Below are 19,847 nucleotides of genomic sequence, written 5' to 3' on the forward strand. Positions count from 1 at the left end.
TCTATTTTTCACGGCGACTCCCCGGCCACCTGATCGTGACAGACGGGCTCGTTTCCGTAATTTAAAAGGTGTAAATGCATCACCAGTCAGTCAGTCAGTCAGTCAGTCAGTCAGTCAGAGGATCACACACACAGATACGCTTCTGTTAGAAACATGAAGGAAGTAAGGTTAGGGTTTTATTAAGCCGGACTGATTACATCACAAACGGACTCCACCACTTCCTCCTCTGCATAGGAACAGAGGAAGAAGAGGCAGAAGAGGCCGACCGAGCTTCTGCTGCAGCTCCTTCATTCATTCCTGCCTCTATGCTCGACGGGAAACAGAAACACACACACACAGCTGGGAGTTAAGATTCTAACCGCTTTATGTTACAGATTAAGTAGAACAAAGAATTTCATGGTACAGCCCTGATATACGTTCCCTTCCTTCCTTCCTTTCTCTGATGCTTCTATATCTTACAAATCAAACAGACAGGAATGTTCAGTTAAAGGTGCTTCTCCTTAGTTTGGCCTCCACCTGAAGACTTTCACCAATCCAACAAACCAGACTCTCCGTTTGGCCCTTAGGAGCCGGTCCAAGCTGCCCCAGAGTCTCTACCGCTCTACCTACACAATCCTCTCTCCTTCCTCCCTCCCTGGTCTTCGTCAGTAGTCCATGCCCCGGAGGGCGGCGATGGAGGAGGCCAGTCGGCGAGGCAGCAGCTTGGCCGTCTGTCTGTAGTCCTCTGGTTTGGCCCGGAGCAGGGAGAGGATCTGCTGCAGGGCGCGGGAAGGCTGCAGGCCCAGAGCGTCCATCACGTTACTGAGATAGTCTGTGGAGGGGAGAGAGGGAGGGGAGGGGAAGAGAGAGAGGTGAATGATCTCATACAAGCCCTCGTAATCGGAAGCCTTCAGTCAGAGATGTTCTTTCCTGAAACGCTCAATTTGTGGAATAGAGAATGAAAACAGCTGCATGTGCAAAACCTTTAACACTACTCTGTCTGAGCTCATGAATGATTAGCCGTGTCGTCTGGCTGCTGTACCGATGTCTGTGGCCAGCTGTTTGGTGGAATGGGCGCTCAGCTGAGGGATGAGCAGGATGGCGTCGGCGTACGTCTGCATGGTCGCCCGGGCGATGGAGCCCAGCCAGTAATCTGCCGTGTTGTCCAGCTCGGGAAGGTCGTCCCCTGAGAGAGAGAAGGAAGTGTGTGAGTGAGGACGGAGGAAGGGTTCACATTCAAAAGAGGTGTGTGTGTGTGTGTGTGTGTGTGTGTGTGTGTGTGTGTGTGTGTGTGTGTGTGTGTGTGTGTGTGTGTGTGTGTGTGTGTGTGTGTGTTCGTCACCTTGCTCTGGAGGGAACGGCAGCTTCCCAGCATGCAGTGCCAGCTCCAGTGCCGGGTCCTCCTGTGTCACAAACGGCTCCAAGTGCAGAGGCAGAGACATGAGGTACTGTCCTATCTGAGAGGAGGAGGAGGAGGAGGAGACAGACACACACACACACTCACTCAGGTGCTTTGATCCGTCTGAGGTCGTATTTACTGAAGAACACTCAGATAACAGCAGAGCTTTACTTTGACTTCAGTTATTTTTGCAGTGGATGTTTGAATTATGCATGAGTGTAGAGTGACTCACGTTTGTTATGTATTCTTGTGGTGACAGGCTGAACGTAGGCAGGTCCTCTGTGTAGCGCTCCCCAAAGCCGGGCGACTCCTGACTCTGGAGAGGAGGAGGAGGAGGAGACGCATGCCAGGTCACAACAGGCAGAGAGGGAGAGAGAGAGAGAGAGAGAGAGAGAGAAGCTGGCCTCCATCCCCTCTCAGCACAGCACTCACATAATCTCATTTCTGAATCAAATGATGCAGAAACATGACACTGGGCTCACCTCCATCTTGGAGACGAGGCAGAGCTGGTGTTTGATCTGCAGGAAGACCGAGTCGAAGGCCAGCTGGTGGGCTTGCTGGTTGAGTCTGGTCAGAGCCGCCCGGGGCTCCGACAGCAGGCTGGAGTTCCCCGTGCCTTTCTCCTGCAACACCAGAAGAGTTAAAGCAAAGCTGCGGTCGCCAGGAAGCGCGACAGAATGCAGCGGCGGCGGCGGCCGTGTCTGGGCACCTTCAGGGAGTACAGCACTTCCATCAGGCTGTTGTACTCCACCGTGTTGCCCCTCTGGAGGTAGTTGTACTCCTGCCAGGGGTTCTTGGCGGCGCTCTTCCTCTCTGTGGCGCTGGCCTCCTGGATGCCCGCCAGGCTGCGTGGGCTGTACGACTCCGACAAGTACTTACCTGCGGTGCCCAGGATCCTGTGGGAGGGACGGATCCATCACACATCATGCATGCGGTGTGTAGAATGTGAACGATGAAACGTGGGCGTGTTCAGTAATGCAGCAGTTATAGATCACTGATGACCAGATTGAAGCGTTTAGGGACGTCGTCTAGTTCATCTCAGCTGTTGGAGATGTAAAACTCTGCCTTACCTGTTTGACAGCTGCTGCTCAAAGGCGCCACACTGCCTCAGTAACTCTCCACAGGTGGCGATGATCCTGCAGGACCACCGCAAAGGGTTAAAGAGCGGAGCACGGCTCGGAGACGGGAACGTTCAACTCAAAGTGCAGGTTTTTGGAATGAGAACATGTTAAAGAAGTGTATTCACCTGACACAGTTCTGGAACGCCGTCCAGTCCTCCTGGAAGTTGGCGGCGCTGGTGGCGTCCTCCAGCTTACACTTCTTCCTGATGGACTGCAGCGTCCGGGAGAAGTCTGAGACGTACCTGCAAGGGACGCAGCGGTGAGAGACGCACGCTATGGCAGGTATGTAGTGAAAAGTGAAGCAGGGACACAGTTTGTTTACTTGGTGAAGAGCGCTCTGAGGGCCTTGAGGAGGCCGCGTACGGCGAGGCCGTCAGTCAGCTTGACACATCGGTCCACAGCAGCGCTGGTCAGGCTGAACAACTTGCCAACAGAGTGGCTCAGCTCCTCCACACAATCGATCACTTCCCCGTGTTCCTGCAGACGGACAAAGAAAGTGTGTGTGTGAAATTGAAGGTGCAGGGAGACCAGAGACAACACAACGTGTGTGTGTGTGTGTGTGTCTGTGTGTGTGTGTGTGTTTTGTCTCACTAAAGGCACAGCGCTGATCTGGATGAGGAGGTGAGCTTCCTCCAGATCTCCGTACTGCAGCTGGTACGGCTTGTAAGGGTCGTACAGAGCGCCCACCAGCTCGCTCAGCTTCAGGAGGTTAGTCTCACCTGTCAGGAGGCACACACACACACACACACACAGACAAACACACACCATGAGGGCCCGTATCCACCGCATCAGTCTTATCTACAGTCCCTGCGGCGCACTGACCCAGGTGTGGCAGCATGGCGGCCTCCAGGTTGCTCCCGAAGGTGGCGGTGGTGTAGTGGAACTCCAGCAGCGAGTCCAGGCGCTGCTCCTGAGCCACGCGCTCCATGGCCGAGCCCAGGCACACGGGGATGGACGGGACCATGGCACCCAGAGTCTGGATCAGCAGCACCGTCACCACCTCATACGGGTTCCTGAACACCTGGGATGTGTGTGTGTGTACAGTCAGAGTGAGTAGATGACTTTCAGATCATATCATGTAGCTGTGAAGCATCAGTGTGTGTGTGTGTGTGTGTGTGTGTACCTGGCTGCTCCACTGCAGCTGAGTGTGCCAGGTGGACACCAGCGTGTCGTAGAACTCAGCCAGCTGCTGGTTGAGAGTGACCTCGCTCTGTGAGAGGTCCTGCCACATGCTCACCAGCTGGCCCTGCACACGACAAACACACGGTCAACACCAGAACCACAATAACACACAAGACACAAGACACAAGAGCAGGACTCCCGCCTGACTGAGGATGGAGGGCTGAGCACCGACCTTATGACACTTATAGTAGTAGGCGAGGAGCTGAGGCATTCTGTCGATCTCTGTGAAGACTTTAACAAACAGCTTGGCTTGATCTGCAGGAAACCATCAATCAATCAGAGAATACTCATTACATCATCACATTATAAACACATGACTGAACTCTCTTCTTACCCAGAGACATGGAGTTGAAGGTTGAGACTATCTGCGGGCTGGCCAGAGCCTCCAGCCGGTTCTTGAGAGCCTCCAGGTGGACACACTTCTCAGAGTAGTCGGGTGTGTCCACCAGCATGGCCAGGCTGGTCTGCATGCTGGTCAGCTTGGAGGAGATCACAGCAAAGTCCTGGGAGAAGAGAGACAGACGTGTTAAAGGTTGAAGATGAAACGTTTCTCCTTTAGTAACAGTTTGTTTATCTGAAGCTCGGTGAGGCTCCTCTCCTTTCGTTGCTCTACCTGGGTTTTGAAGGTCTCCTCTATGTCGGCGCTCAGTGTGCTCCACTTGTCAGCCTCCTGTAGAGCTTCTGATGCCAGCTGCATGCGGCTCTTCACCTGATCGATCTCCACCAGGACCTGAGGAAGAGGATGCACACACACACATGATAAGAGCCTAGCACCCAAACCCATCTGTACAGCGCCTGACCAGGAAGCCATCCACTGACAACAATAACGTCTCTACTGCTACTGTTTCCTGTTCCTCCTCCTCCTCCTCACCTGCATAGACTGAGCTGTGTCCTGCTCAAACTTCCTGATGTCCTCCTTCACCAGGATCATCTGCTCCTTCAGGAACGAGGCCTCCTGCTTCAGCGCCTCCACGTCCCTCAGGACCCGGGGCATGTTCTGGAGGGCTTGGTTACTGCTCTCTACACACACACACACACACACACACACACAGTAAATAGCTTCAAAGCTTAAAGAGAAGACTGGAGACTCTCTGTGATAATACTGCTGACTCATGGTGACTGAAGTTAGTAAGAGGAGTGAATCGTAATGTTTCTGACCTTCTATAGCGTTGTTGACTTCCTGGATGAAGAGCTGCAGCTTCATCACCAGCGTGGCGGCGTGTGTGTCCGCCTTCCCCGGCGCGTCCTTCTGCACCACCTTGAAGGCCCCGTTCACCCAGTCCTTCACGTCGAAATCATCGTCCAGGAACTTGGAGAAATCCATGCTTCTGTCCCCGCGTCAGGCTCGCTGCTTCTCGGTCAAACGCTCCTCTTCCTCAGCCTCTGTCATCGAGTCGTCGCTAGCTTAGGAAGCCTAGTTTCTCCCCAGCACGGGCTTCGACACAAACATGAAATAAATCGCCCAGGAGAAAGAAATTATCATCACGACTAAATAAACTTCCAACAGGGCGACCGCTTCCTCCAGAGTTGATATTAAATGTGCGCGTTATTGAAGAAGAACGGAGTTACAGTCATGTTTCACAGGTTGGCCGTTTTGCAGGAGCTGACGACAAGTGACAACAACTTCCTGTTTGTGCTCTGTATTTACCTTCCCCCCGGAAGCGAGCCGCGGCGCAACAAACCGACTTACCCGATAATATTGATAATAATTGTTAAGAGATTATTGCAATTTGTTGTGTTTTTTAGTAAAAGCACATCGTCTTTATTGCAAAATAAAAAAGGAGAGACAGAGAGGGAAACATGTAAAGTGATATTCTATCGATATCCTGTGTGCCACGCCAGAAAATGTCCGTAAAGAAACGCCTCAAACATTTAGGTTCCATGAACTGGGATTTTATTTTATTTTGTTTTTTTATCTTTTGTTGTCTTTTTGTTTATTGCAATGCAGACTTTACAGTTAAATTTCATTAGATGCTTTAATGTTTTATTACTATGAAAAAACACAAAAAGCTAATAAGTAGAGACAACAAATTTCACATAAAACCTACGCTATTTGCTATCCTATCTAAATATTAAATGTTAATTTTAGTCTGTGCGTGTGTGTAAGAGGTTAAAATAAAATCAAGATTAAACCTACACACACTGCCCATCTCATGAATATTATGCAAAGGTCAGAGGGAGTAAAGATAAAACAACATTTAAAACCCTCCTCCCCTGGTTTGTCGCAGCTGTAGAGACGTTTAAAGCTTCTTGAACCTTCTGCTGCCACAGAGAGATGGGATGCATCATAACTCACATAAAGGAGACGCTGTCCCAGGCGGTGTTTTCCCCTTCCACCCTGATCTCCAGTCGAGGCGGCCTCCACATGCTCCAGATGATCCTGTGCCTGGTCACCTTCGTCCTGGGCATCTTTAAGGGAGACGGCACCCACACCTACTGGAACTACGCCATGTTCACCTGGTCCTTCTGCCCCCTCATCACCCTGGTCATCACCATCATCGAGCTGTTCGGGTTAGACGTCATCCTCAACCTGTTCTGCATGGACTGGGCCGACTTCACCACGGGCATGGCCATGACCTTCACCCTCATGACCGTCTCCGTCGCCATCACCTACGCCAACTTCTACGCCTGCAGCAAGTGCATCTACGGCTGGCTGGTGAGCATCTCCGCCTTCCTGTGCGGTATCGCCTACGCCCTGGAAGTGCTCAAGGACAAATTTGTGGACAAGAAAAAGGGGAGCTACCTGGCTGCCATGCCCGGATTCTGGAAGGTTCTGGAGGCCTTTGTGAGCTGCATGATCTTCACCTCGCTGACTGGTTACCATGGTAAATTCTGGCTGGGCCTGTGTGTGGTCGCCTACGCCATCCCCTTCCCCATCCTGCCTCTGATCATAGCCACCAACATCCTGAAGAAACTGAAGAAGTGTTTGCCCTTTAACCTGGACAAGTTCACCTTTATCTTCCTGGTGATCTCTGTAGTTCTGTACGTGTTTGCTGCGGTTGTGTGGCCAGCTGGCATCTTCAGGAACAACCCTCGGCCCAACCCGTGCCCCGGCAGCTTCTGCATCTGGGCCATTCAGTTCATGGTCGCATTCTTTACATATGTCAATCTCATTCTGTTCACATTGGACCTTATTTTCACCCTGTTAGGAATGTGTAACTTCAAACGTACATAAACTCTGTGCCTTACAGCAGCTGTGTGTGTGTGTGTGTGTGTGTGTGTGTGTGTGTGTTTATATGTCTAACATGCATATTGTTACAATCTGTACAATAGAACATTAAAACTCTTCTCCCTACTCTACCTGCATTTCTTCCCCTTCTTGTCTCCCACTTGCTGCATCACTGCTGTGCACACTGACAGAAAACACACAGATTCTTAAAGTCCTTAATTCTGAATGGCCAGCAGCGGCGTGACGTGACCAGGCGTGTTACATGTGGAGTGAGCAGATAGAGTCAAAGAGCAAACACTAAGTGAAGACATTTGAATAAAGGAGCGTAAAGTAAACACTGAGTCTGCTACGAGACATCAGAGCGTCAGTCTGTCATGTTAGAGCAGCGTCCAGGCTCCACCGCTGAGGCTGCTGCTGGGATCGATCGTCTGGAGGTTGAACATCATGTGCAGCTTGTTGAAGGATCGGCAGTTCGTTCTGCGTTTGCTGGAGATCATCTTCAGCTTCTTGGCCTTCATCGTGGAACTCTCCAAGCTCGGCATCGCCAGTCCCTGGGGCGTCTGGTGTGAGTTCGTCTGGTCCTTCTGCTTCATCGTGCCCTTGGTCTTCATCATATTGGAGGCTACCAAGTGGAACCTGCTCCTGGCTGCTTTCATCTCAAACTGGGCCGACCTGACCTGCGGGCTGACTGTGCTGTGTGCCGTCATGATCGCCTCAGCCTCCATCGTCTTTGCTGCCATTTTCGTCTGCTTCTCCTGCGTGTATAACATCTCCTGCCTCATCTTCTCCCTGCTGGCCACGTTGGTCTTCCTGGTCGACGCCTTCATGCAGAAAAGCAAAAGTCCCGGTGGATACCTGTCCAGCGTGAGGGGGCTCCTCCGCATGGCCCAGGCCTTCGTCGCCTGCATCCTCCTCACCGCTGCCAGCGACTACTTCATAGGCGTGGAGAAGTACGCCCGGCCTTTTGGGATGATCTGCTGCATCATCATCTTTGTGGTTTGCCTCCTGGTCACTTTTCTCCTCATCATCCTACACCTGCTGACGCTGCTGCAGGCTCTGCTCCCATTCGGCCTCAAAATGGTGGACTTAGTGTTCAACATTGTGGCGTCTGTGTCGTACCTGTGCGCCGTCATCCTGTGGTCGGTCTTTGGCTACAGACGCTACAGACGCTACTGGTACTACTGGTACTACAACAGATACTGCTCCAACTGTACCAGTGCAGACCTGAACACTGTCACAGCTGGAAGTGTTATTAACCTCATCCTGTACCTGGTGGACCTGCTGCTGTCCGTCAAGGATCGGTAGAAACCTCAGCCTGGACTTTGCTTTGGAACTGATAACAATATTCTGTCTGTAATCTCATATTTGGGGGTGAAATGTATGAATTGGTGTTGGATTCTGAATGATTTGTTCTCTGAATAAACCCAAATAAATACAGAATTGAATTGAAAGTGAGTGGTGTGTAAGAGCAGAGGTGATTATTCTCTCTTCACCGTCTACAGACTTCATAGAGCGTGAGCAGATAGAGTCAAAGAGCAAACACTAAGTGGAGACATTTGAATAAAAAGGAGCCGTAAGTAAACACTGCCTGTGCTATGAGACATCAGAGCGTCAGTCTGTCATGTTAGAGCAGCAGGAGGACGACTGAAGTCACCACGGCGACAAGTTCAGCACCCCAACTCGACCCCTGAGGCTTCTGCTTGGATCGATCGTCTGGAGGTCGAGCATCATGTGCAGCCTGTTGAAGGATCTGCAGCTTGTTCTGCGTGTGCTGGAGATCATCTTCACCCTGGTGGCCCTCATCATCAACCTCTCCAGAGGCGCCATGGTGAGTCCCTGGGGCGTCTGGTGTGAGTTCGTCTGGGTTTTCTGCTTCATCGTGCCCTTGGTCTTCATCATCATGGAGGCCACAAAGCTGAACCTGCTCCTGGGGGCTTTCATCTCAAACTGGGCCGACCTGACCTGCGGGCTGACTGTGCTGTGTGCCGTCATGATCGCCTCCGCCTCCATCATCTTTGCCGCCGTATTTGTCTGCTTCTTCTGCGTGGACAACATCTTCTGCTTCATCTTCTCCCTGCTGGCCACGTTGGTCTTCCTGGTCGACGCCTTCATGCAGAAAAGCAAAAGTCCCGGTGGCTACCTGTCCAGCGTGAGGGGGCTCCTCCGCATGGCCCAGGCCTTCATCGCCTGCATCCTCCTCACCGCTGCCAGCGACTACTTCCTGGGTGTGGAGATGCATGCCCGGCCTTTTGGGATGATCTGCTGCATCATCATCTTTGTGGTTTGCCTCCTGGTCACTCTGCTCGTCATCGTCCTCAACCTGCTGACGCTGCTGCAGGCTCTGCTCCCATTCGGCCTCAAAATAGTGGACTTAGTGTTCAACATCGTGGCGTCGCTGTCGTACCTGTGCGCCGTCATCCTGTGGTGCGTCTTTGGCTACAGACGCTACAAACACTACTGGAACTACACCTACTACAACGCATACTGCTACAACTGTAACATCGCAGACCTGAACACCGTCACAGCCGGAACCATCCTCAACCTCATCCTGTACGTCACAGACCTGCTGCTGACCATCAAGGGTTAATGAGAGCATTTGCTGATCCAATTCTTCATTTGTGATTGATTACTTTAGTGTGGAAAGAGGGGCAAAGATGTATCAACCTCATAAGGATCAGTAAAGCAGTGTTAGCGGTGTTATAGTGAGTTATATAAGAGGAGGAGGTTTGAATATGAACGATGCTTTTATCTTCTCTGTGCTCGCTCCAGCAGACAGCAGGCCACGCATTCAAATATGGAGATTGACAGTTAGATGGAGCAGAGATAGAGAAGGCAAACACATGAGGCTGAACTTGAATCCAACCTTTAATGCCTTTACCACATAAACTGTGTGTATATATTATTTTAAATGTGTGAAAAAAATGTTTGAAGTTTTTTTTTCCACATTCCAGGACTTCGTCAATATTTTGAATTTTTTTTCATTGAATAAGATTTTTTTTAAAATCCAACATGACTTTGATTTATGTGACTGGGAAGGCATCGTAAAAAAAGTAAATAAAATAAAATCCAAACTGTCCTCAGGCTTCTTCTTCTTCTGGCTCCTCAAACTCCACCGTTTCCAACAAACCCTGAAAGCTGAAGTAGTGGGAGTTGCTGTAGACGAGCGTCTTGTTGGGACTCGACCCCACCACCTCGGGCTTCAGAGAGCCAAACGGGTTGGCTCCGCTCCCCTTCAGGTCCATCTCCAGCTCCTGCAGGATCTGCAGGGAGTAGGTCATCTCTGTCTCACTGTGGGGGGAGGAGGGGGGAGGGGAGAGGGGGGAGGAGGGAGGAGGGGGAGTAACACCACAACTCAACAGACATTTAGTGTATTTGCATGACTTGTACTCCTGTCACATGATGCAAATACACTTCGAGACTCAGCGTACCAATTTGTATATTGTGCACGCTCAAGTTAAATGGGATGAGGATGATAATGTCGTGGTACAAACTTTGTGGTACTTTATTCTCATTTAGCACGAGTCAATCCTGTATTTACAGAGAGCAACGACCTCATCTCACCGTCTCCTGGTGTGAAATCAGCAATCTGACTTTTCTGCAACAATTCTTCTGTGGTTATTGAGCTCAAGAAGAATTTGAGGAGACTGACCTGAGAGCTGTGAAGAGGGAAGGAATCCCGTAATCCCGGAGGAGCAGAAGTGTGGGAAGCCACCCCTGATCCAGGCCTTGACTGGCATCGAACCCTAGTCATCAGAAAGCAATGTAAAACAAAGTGATAATGCGTCAGCACATCCATACAGCTGAGTCTGATGGATTGATGTAGCAGTGCAGATCTTTACCAGGATGGAATCCAACCACCAGGTCTGGTTTGGCAGCTTCCTCCTTCTCCACCACCTCCTCCCAGAACTGGTGGTACAGACCCTTGTAGGCGCTGATGTAGACCCTCTGCCTCGGCCCGAAGGCCCTCAGAGGCGGCCTCACGATGGCCCCGCCCACCAACTCCGGCCCCACCATCACCACCTCTATACCTTGGTGTCTGGGGAACATCCTGCTCAGCTCGTCGTAGTCGCTGAGCCGGGCGCCCATGGTCTCCGTCTGGCCCGCTCCCACCAGGTGAACGGTCAGGGGTTTGGAAAAGGGGTCCAGGCCAAACAGCCGCATCCCCCAAGCGATCGTCAGAGGCCGCGAGAGGAATTCACTGGAGACCCTCCACAGCGAGCCCTTTAGGTCGTCGCTGTCAGGCTGAGGCCTGCCGGCGTTGCTCCACAAGTCCTTCATGTTTGCTCCGGCCAGGATGGGATCCAGACGAGGGGTGAGGTCTCCCTGCATGGCCAGCCAGTCCTCCCAGCTCTTCACCTCCGACTGGGGCTTGGACCATGGATCTGTAGGGAAGGGGAGGTCTCCTAACGACGGGACGGGGGGGGGGGGATCAAAATCAGACATCTGAATTAAGAGAGGAGGAGGAGGAGGACTGAGGAGGAGACATGAGCCAGGACGAGCCGTTACCTTTAAACACCAGCCACTCCACCACTCTGTCCACGGCCACCTGACGCAGCAGAGGGCAGGACCTCTTGTGTTTGGGCCAGTCGCTCCTCTGACACTCTTTACAGCAGTAGTACACATTCAGACACCTAAAGTGAGACGTGATCCATCAGTCAAACATCCAGAGTGTGACGGAGGTGAGCGTCCTCTCTGTTACCTGGCACAGCGCTTCAGGGCCTCAGGGTTTGAGAGTTGCTTAGGCAGCTTCTCACAGCCGGCACAGATCTTAAAGGATTCCTCCATCTTCTCAAACATTTCCTTTTGAGAGCGGAAAGTCATGGCTTTGGCTTTCCCGGGAGTTTCTGGAACATCTCTGGAGGGAGAAGAACTAATGAGCTTTCTACACACGGAGCTGTTGAGATGTTTAGCCTTTAATAACAGTAAAGCTTCACACACACACACTGACACCTGAGACTCCTTTAACACAAACACAGCAAATGCACCGCAAACAAGCACAATAAATACTTTGAATGAGGCACAAAGGCACATTTAGTTGGAGTTGATCCTCATATTTATTGTTTAAAAAGCAGAGAATTAACACATGAACACAATCTGGTTAGGTCAGCCAAGTGCCGAGTCTTCACCATGCTGCTAATGACCGACTGAGCTCTGAGGTGAACTGCTGAGGCCTTTGCTCCGCTCAGCGTCTCTCTATTCTTAGACCCGAACACGTGCTGCTCCGGCTGGAAGCAGCCTACATACAGAACAGTGCAGTGTGTAGCCGGGACAAAGCAGAGAATGCTGCAGAAGAAGAAGAAGAAGAGCTGAGCTTAAAAAGAAGCAAAACAAAAGAAGAAGCTGAGCGGGAAACCTTCAGAGAGAGGGCGATGAAGCCATGTCTGCTCACTGGATCACCGAATGCCTTTCAGATGTCAGCCTGTCACTCTGTAACGAGCCCTGAGTGTTTATGCTCCGACGTCATGTTTGTCATTCTTATAGTTTGACGTCTGTATCTGAAGAAGCCGAGGACATTTGGAGGCGTAGAAGTCTGACTAAAGGCTCCTGTCAGTCAAGACTCAGGGTCAAACCGTTACTGCACACTTACCTCTGCGTTTCTGTCATTGTGTGTGGATTCGTCTCTCTCTCTCTCTCTCTCTCTCTGCTGCTCACTGTTGCGTCGCCTCTGTTGCTCTGTGGTTTCTTACGCGAGCCCCTTGTTGGGGGTTTAGAGGGTCGGGGGGTCGGGGGGTGGGTGGAACCATTTATAGCACCTGTGCTCCCCCTTCTAGAAAAGTCTGACAACTGCCTGAACAGACACAAATGTGCCCAAACGTCAACAAACACAAGCTAGACGACGGCGATTCAGAGGCCCGGCAACACAACAACCCCCTAAAAGCTTCACTGAGGTCACAACACAAACCATACAACACATCTAAATGCCCCTCTGATCACGGTATCGCTCTTTAATTACTCTGTTGTTGCTCTAATGATCTGTCAGTCACTTACTCATAATCAATTTCATTTAGATGTGAGCCACTTGTAGATTTTCCCTGGAAACCAGCAGAGCCGTACAGATACGCGGCTGCCGTTGCGACTTTCCGCCGCTAGGTGTCAGTGCCGCACCGAGGGACGCCATCAAGCCCGCCGCTGCTGATCACAACCACAGGATCAACCACAGAAACGCGTCCGGTCACATCTGTCAGACCCCACAGGCGCTTTAATGAGATTTGCTCTAAGGATTGGAATTCATCCTCAACCAGGAGATTAACGTCACAAGTTTTGAATTCCACTCTTTTATTTAAAAGCTCAATCATGCCAATTGATTCAAATCTACCAAATAGAGCCGTTGCTCTTTTTAAGTGGACAGCGGTTGGATTTCGTGGAAGTATTGGCCGGGGTTTAAGAGCAAGCAGGGAGGGGGGGGGGGGGGGGGGGGTGATCATTAGAGGTGATAACTGGGGCTGGGATCTGGGAACGCCGTTAGGACATCTGGGAAAAGCTTACAGGAACTTTCCCACTCACCAATGTGAGAGGATGACCCTCGGCGGTTTGAGTCTCATGCGGTCCGGCGTGTTCCAGCCCACAACACGTGAACATGAGAAAGGTCACGTCTCACTCTGCCCACTCAGCGAAACTCAAAACTGGGACGAAACGGGAAGAGTGAGAGAGAAAAGGAGGAGCGGGAGGAGGCGAGGGAGAGCCTGGGTTAGGACATCACACCGGTTTAACACACAATCAAACATTCAGGGCTGTGATTGGCTGAGGAATCAAAGGGTGAAGGTTGCATCATCTTGGACAACAAACTGGGTTCTGCTGTGCGTCATCATTTATTCAGGATTCATTTGAGCTCGTGTGTTATGAAATGAAATCTGCTGATGCTGACAACAGATGTGACCCCCCCGTGACCCCTTGGGGGGAGGGGGGCTCTGCTGATGCCCATGTTGTCCTCCAACTATCAACAGTGAAAGTGTTCCTCATCGTCCTCATCCTCTCCTCATCACAGTCCTGTCCGAGCCTCAGTTGTCTGGCCGTAGAGTGTCTTCGCCCTCGACCAGCTCGTCCAGCTCGTCTCGCTCCAGCAGCCCCAGGAAGCTGACGTAGTGTGAGTTGCAGTAGACGGGAGTCTTGTTGGGGCAGGCCTGGACCTGCTCGGGCTTCTGGGAGCTGAAGGGATTGGCTCGGCTCTCCCTCACGTTCACGTCCAGCTCCAGCAGGATCTGCAGCGAGCGCTTCAGCTCCGTCTCACTGAGGAAAGGGAAGACGATCAATACGCCGTTTCAGTTTAGAGACACGGGGACAACAGGAAGGAGACGTCACTGACCTGTACATGGTGAAGAAGGAGGGGATGCTGTAGTCTCTGAGCAGCAGCAGGGTGGGAAGCCAACCCTCCACCAGGCCCTGGTTGGCATGGAAGCCTGGGTACAGAAAAAGTGTGTGTGTGTCGTCAAAAGGTACGGAGCTCTTCTTTCCAGACAACGCAAGGTGCAGAGAGAGAGGATTTTGATTTGAATAATGCATGCGGCGGTACACAGCGTCCCCGAGGTTACGCCGCTCACGCTGATAAAACATTTAACGGAGAGCACTTAAGCGTTTAAGACCTTCCACAGATAAGATGTCACCCCCAGACTGCTAATGACTGCCAGAACTGGAGAGGATGAGTGTGAGTGTGAGTTTGGGGCCATGCAGCCTGATAAACAGAAAGAAAAGGGCAGTGTGTCGATTAGCGCAGAACTGGAGTGAAGTAAAGTCCAAATCGTGGGAGAACTAAGATGTAGATGGACGTGAATCTACACCATAGATCCTAGGACCTGCGGGTTCTAAAGTTCCGGGCCTAAGAGGGAGACCGGTACCAAAACTGGAGCGGTTCTTCTCTTGATTCTGTCCAACCTGGCTACCAAGTTTCAAGAGGCAACGAAAGAAGGAAATGAAGGATCTACGCTGATGTTTGTCTACCTGTCTTCCCCTGCTGTCCTGTCCTGTCTGTCTCTCTGTCTGTCTCTCACACCTCTCCTCCATTATCCCCTGGCTGCCTGCTGTCCTCTCAGATAATCGGTGTCATAACTCCAAGCTTTGCCAGCTTTTTAGCGGCGTGTAAACGGATCCAGGAACCCGCTGGGATGAGAGAATCCTGTATATTTAGCTCAGACCAGGGCGCTGACCGAGTCTGGGGAGGGCTGAGGGAGAGGAGGGTGTGTGGGTGAGGAAGGGTGGGGAGGTGGGGGGGTCAAAAAGGTCAGGAGGCAGAGTTGGGGGGGAGACAAAGCCATCTCGCGTTACGTGTGAAGAAGACGCCAGCGCCTGATAAAGCAGCGCCATCATAACCGTCGTTACACGGGCCGTTGCGTTGGCGGGCCTCGGGTAAAGCGGCGTAACTTTAAACGCCGGCTCAAATGCAGCAGGAAGTGTTTTATTAATGAGGCCGCCGGCACCTGAGACGCAGGAAACGCTTCCTTTAATTCGACGATTAAGCACGAGGAACGCAGGTTTGGAGTCTGCGAGGAGCGAAGAGGAGGGGGGGGAGAGAGGGGAGGGAGGAGGGGGGGCGGAGACTCCCGGGTGATTGACATTTACGCTGAGTCGGCCTCTTTCCCAGCTGCTCCCATTAATCACACAAATCGCCCAATAAAAGCCCGGAGCTAATGAAGAGAGCAGATCTGCTGGGTTACACTTTACGCTCGCCCTCAGACGAGGTCATCATACTGCCAAATCCTCACCAGGATGGAATCCAACCACCAGGTCTGGTTTGGCAGCTTCCTCCTTCTCCACCACCTCCTCCCAGAACTGGTGGTACAGACCCTTGTAGGCGCTGATGTAGACCCTCTGCCTCGGCCCGTAGGCCCTCAGCGGCGGCCTCGCGATGGCCCCGCCCACCACCTCCGGCCCCACCATCACCACCTCTATACCTTGGTGTCCGGGGAACATTCTGCTCAGCTCGTCGTAGTCGCTGAGCCGGGCGCCCATGGTCTCGTTGTGAGACGCCCCGGCCACGTGGACGGTGAGCGGTTTGGCGTACGGGTCCAGGCCGAAGTGCCGCACGGCCGCGCCCACCGTGAGAACCCGAGACAGGAACTCGCTCTGGATCCTCCACAGGGACTGACGCAGGAGCTTGTCTTCAGGTCGCGGCCGGCCCACGCTCCTCCACAGCGTCGCCATGTTGGCGCCGGATACGATGGCGTCCAGGCGTGGCGTGAGGTCCCCCTGCCCCTGGAGCCAGTCGTCCCAGCTCTTCACCTCGCCGCCCGGCTTGGACCAATCCTGGGTGAGGAACGGGAGGTCGCCTGGAGAGTTTCACAGGCAGAGGACGTTCTTATTAAGCTTTCATAAACACAGGACTATCACACCGTGTCTGTTCTCCTCTCTCTGGGGCTTCGGCGCCTTCTCTCCTCCTTCCTCACCGGTGAACATCAGCCACTCCACCAGCCGGTCCACCGCCACCAGGCTCAGCTTCTTGCAGACCTTCTTGTGCAGAGGCCAGTCCTTCATCTGACACTCCTTAGTGCAGTAATACACGTTCAAGCACCTGTGAGCCGGAGACACACACACACACACACACACGCAAATCAGAGTCAAGCAGGAGAAGATAAACATTGAGACGAGGTCGTTAGCTTTCTGGGCGCAGGGAGCCGGCGTGTTTCCAGATCCAGATAGCAGCCTTAATTCGCCAAGATACGCTCCAATCTCTGGTTTGTTTTCCGGGTTATAAATAGGACGCCGCACTCGTCCAGACTTCATGTTTGACCTCCTCCGCGTTCGGCGCCCAAACCCGTGACACCCGTGATGAATTCTGTTCCGTTTTAGGCGACGGCTGGCAAAAGCAGCTGCGGCAGGGAGAGAATCCGGGCGACTTGGAAGCTGGACTTTATGGGGGATTAATACGAGCTGTTTTCTGAAGGTACGGCGAGGCATTAGAGAGGGGCCGGCGAGGGTCAGGGGCCCCCGAAGACACTCAGAGGGCCGAGCGGTGTTACCAGGGCGACCTGTCAGCGTCGCTGCTCTGACTGAGTATTCACTGCTCCTGGAAGCTTCACTGAGAGAGGCAGGAACAGCTGGGAATTTTGAGGGAATGCAACAAGACTGTGTGGGTGCGTGCATGTGTGTGTGTGTGTGTGTGTGTGTGTGTGTGTGTGTGGGAACTAACAGAGAGCGGAGAGAGAAAGTGGAATGAGAGGAGAAAGAGGCTGAAATGAAACTCTACTGGCATTCTGTGATGATGAAGATGAAGCACATGGAGCTGCCTGTGCCTGTAAGGCGAGGAGAGATGAATCACAGAGACGCTCAGCTGGTGACGACTCGCACGCGCGCACACACACACACACACACACACACACACACACACACACACACACACACACACCACAACAATCTCCCCACCAGGACACCATCCAAATATCACGCTTACAAAAATACTGAACATGACCACGAGTTTAAAACCAGACAACATTCAAGCTCTATCTGGAGGTCAAAGGTCATCTCAGAGGTCCAAGGTCACCACAAAGGTCACCTGTAGGGTTTTACCAAAGCCTCAGGCAGAAGAACTATAATCCTACTATACTAACTTACACTGCTGTTGGGTTCTGGTTGAGTTTGACGCCTTAAAATTTGGTGTTCATCTCTTTAACACTTTCACAAGTATCGTGAATGGTGTGTGTGTGTGTGTGTGTGTGTGTGTGTGTGTGTGTGTGTGTGCGTGGCTCTCACTTCACACAGCGCTTCAGGTTGTGTCCCTCAGGGAGATGCTCGGGGAGTTTGCGACAGCCGGTGCAGAACCTGAACGTCTCTTCCATCTTCTGGAACATCTCCTTGTAGTTTCTGAAGGACGTTCCTGTGCTCTTCCCCTCCACAGCCGCCCTGCAAACACACACACACACATTTGCTCGACACTCTGGGCCCTTTCCTTGGCGTTTGTGGACGTTGTGAGCGATCTCTACCTGTATTCTCCGTAGTCCTTCATGTTGAGCTTGTTGAGGATGACCTTAGAGAGGCCCGGCACCTCAGCGTCCAGGGAGAAGAAGCCTGACGAGTCGGAGAAGACGCTGTGTGTCCCCGGAGCGAAGGATTGGGGGAGAGCCGGGATCTGGCACGCCATCGCCCTGGCCTGCGTTTCCCTCCACAAACACCTGGAACGATGGATCTCATGTGATCACAGACATCAATACACAATGTTGCTTACAGTAAATATCCAATAACCTCCATCGCCTCGGACAGCAAGGGAAATCTGAGCCGGGATGTGAGGCTATAAAGTATGCGGAGGAATGTGTGTGTGTGTGTGTGTGTGTGTGTGTGTGTGTGTGTGCTTTCACGCCTGAGCTCCCCGCACGCTGACAGCCACGCTTTACACCGCCACAGAGGAAACCGGAGAAGGCTTGGATGAAGCATCACATCGCCGCCCGGGCTCAGGGAAGAGACGGTCACAATAGATGTCACACACACACACACACACACACACACACACACAGACAGACAGACACACTTCTTTCCCAACCCTCTTGAATATGTGACTTTATCGCGGTGTAGGATTTCCGTCAAGCGGCTGTAAAATGGGGCCGGTGGCGTCGCTATAGATAGAAGCAAACTGGAAAGCGAGACGACACACACACACGCGCACACACGCACACACGCACACCTTCCTATTAAATAATGCGTTCATCTGGGTGCTGAGATGGTTATTGTTTCTCAACATAGCATCAAGTAATATAGCCACACACACACACACTTGAAAGCAAAGTACTAACTATGTGTGTGTGTGTGTGTGTGTGTGTGTATTAACACAATTCTTTCTTGAGGCATAAACAACACCAACTTTTAAAACTTTCTTGTTGTTCATTTCAGTGTTTATGGAAGCTCTCATATTAGAGATGAGATACATTATTCATCTATTTCTCTCATTTAGATGGAAGAAAAGAGTGTCAGCACACACACACACACACACACACACACACACAGTTAGTACTTTGCTTTCAAATCTGACATCAATAATTGATTATGAAGCAATTTCCATCCTGATCAAACTGCATTCACAGCTCCATCATAAACTATAATAACAATAAAATCTGATTTATACTCAAATAAGAAAAACAAAAGCCCATCGGCTCCATCATGATCCATCTCCACGACAACGAGGGGCCAAGGGAGGGGGAAAGGTCCGGATCTGGAAGTTTGAATTTCTCCACTCTCCTCAAATCGGATCGAGCCGCTGCTGATGTTTGAGCCAAAGTCCCAGCGACTCTCTCTCTCTCTCTCTCTCTCTCTTTCTCTCTCTCTTTCTCTCTCTCTCATCCTTCCTTCCCTTATGACATAAAAAGTGACATTCTGACACCAAACAGCAGACAGACAGCGCCGCGCTCTTACCTGAGTTCCAGATGAGCCTGGGAGCCTTGTGGATGTTCTCTGGCCGTGTCTTGGTCTCCCCCCCCGGTGCAGCCTTGTGGTGATTGACAGGTCCTTATGGCCGACGTCAGCGCCTAATGAGGTCTGGTCAGTGTCTCAACTCTGGCTCAAGCGTTGGGAGTGTGTGTTCCAGGCATCCGAGGTTGAGGGGGAGCCTGCTGATGGGAGGAGGGGGGGGGGGGAGGGTGGGGTGTGGGACGGGAGTTAAGGCTGAAGAGTGAAGAGGAGGATGAGGGAAAGGAGGGGTTGGGTGGGAGTTGAGGGGGAGAGGTGGAGACTCAGGCAGGGGGGGAGGGGGTCCAGCAGGCGGGGGGCATGGCCAGCATCAGGGTGGAGTTTTGTTATCATCACACACACACACACACACACACACACACACACACACACACACACAGAAACACACTCTGCTGGAAAGAGAGCAGAGCAAGCCGTTAGAAAGTAACAAACAGAAACACACAAGTGGACGTGTGTGTGTGTGTGTGTGTGATTCATCAGAGAGCAGAAACAAACGCTGTTGTTCTTTGACGCTCCGGCTCTTCTCCAGTTGAATAATTGATACTTAAGAGCGGCGACTTCATTCCAATCGTAAACAACAAACGGCCTCGGCGGAGGAAATTACAAATCTAAC

The 19,847-nt window shown here is 51.9% G+C and overlaps 6 protein-coding genes across 6 annotated transcripts; 3 read left to right on the forward strand and 3 right to left on the reverse strand.

The window, feature by feature from the left end:
• Positions 1-346: 346 nt before the first annotated feature.
• cog7 (component of oligomeric golgi complex 7) lies at positions 347-5,305 on the reverse strand. The gene is made up of 17 exons (XM_076152127.1): positions 4,840-5,305; positions 4,553-4,701; positions 4,295-4,411; positions 4,016-4,184; positions 3,854-3,936; positions 3,623-3,745; positions 3,322-3,520; positions 3,091-3,218; positions 2,822-2,976; positions 2,625-2,741; positions 2,449-2,514; positions 2,088-2,274; positions 1,861-2,001; positions 1,611-1,694; positions 1,322-1,436; positions 1,022-1,165; positions 347-811 (listed from the first exon to the last, which is right to left on the reverse strand). Exons 1-17 carry the CDS (start codon positions 5,003-5,005, stop codon positions 645-647), a joined length of 2,310 nt encoding a protein of 769 aa, XP_076008242.1. The 5' UTR covers positions 5,006-5,305; the 3' UTR covers positions 347-644.
• Positions 5,306-5,956: 651 nt separating this feature from the next.
• Positions 5,957-6,856, forward strand: LOC143001868 (myeloid-associated differentiation marker-like protein 2). Its single transcript, XM_076151708.1, has one exon. The coding sequence runs from the start codon at positions 5,957-5,959 to the stop codon at positions 6,854-6,856; it is 900 nt and encodes a 299-aa protein (XP_076007823.1).
• A 438-nt stretch (positions 6,857-7,294) lies between these two features.
• LOC143001870 (myeloid-associated differentiation marker-like protein 2) lies at positions 7,295-8,155 on the forward strand. The gene has a single exon (XM_076151709.1). It carries the CDS (start codon positions 7,295-7,297, stop codon positions 8,153-8,155), a length of 861 nt encoding a protein of 286 aa, XP_076007824.1.
• A 424-nt stretch (positions 8,156-8,579) lies between these two features.
• On the forward strand, positions 8,580-9,437 carry LOC143001871 (myeloid-associated differentiation marker-like protein 2). The gene has a single exon (XM_076151710.1). It carries the CDS (start codon positions 8,580-8,582, stop codon positions 9,435-9,437), a length of 858 nt encoding a protein of 285 aa, XP_076007825.1.
• A 448-nt stretch (positions 9,438-9,885) lies between these two features.
• On the reverse strand, positions 9,886-11,671 carry LOC143002210 (putative protein MSS51 homolog, mitochondrial). Its single transcript, XM_076152198.1, has 5 exons — positions 11,550-11,671; positions 11,357-11,481; positions 10,690-11,253; positions 10,500-10,593; positions 9,886-10,138 (listed from the first exon to the last, which is right to left on the reverse strand). Exons 1-5 carry the CDS (start codon positions 11,669-11,671, stop codon positions 9,928-9,930), a joined length of 1,116 nt encoding a protein of 371 aa, XP_076008313.1. The 3' UTR covers positions 9,886-9,927.
• A 254-nt stretch (positions 11,672-11,925) lies between these two features.
• Positions 11,926-19,239, reverse strand: mss51 (MSS51 mitochondrial translational activator). The gene is made up of 7 exons (XM_076151545.1): positions 19,181-19,239; positions 17,761-17,949; positions 17,531-17,680; positions 16,228-16,352; positions 15,547-16,110; positions 14,154-14,247; positions 11,926-14,077 (listed from the first exon to the last, which is right to left on the reverse strand). The coding sequence occupies exons 2-7, from the start codon at positions 17,916-17,918 to the stop codon at positions 13,849-13,851; spliced, it is 1,320 nt and encodes a 439-aa protein (XP_076007660.1). The 5' UTR covers positions 17,919-17,949; positions 19,181-19,239; the 3' UTR covers positions 11,926-13,848.
• Positions 19,240-19,847: the final 608 nt, after the last annotated feature.

This window comes from Genypterus blacodes, unplaced genomic scaffold (genome assembly GCF_046128005.1).
Source record: "Genypterus blacodes isolate CSIRO-AG114 ecotype Tasmania unplaced genomic scaffold, CSIRO-AGI_Gbla_v1 ptg000055l_1, whole genome shotgun sequence".
Lineage (NCBI taxonomy): Eukaryota > Metazoa > Chordata > Actinopteri > Ophidiiformes > Ophidiidae > Genypterus > Genypterus blacodes.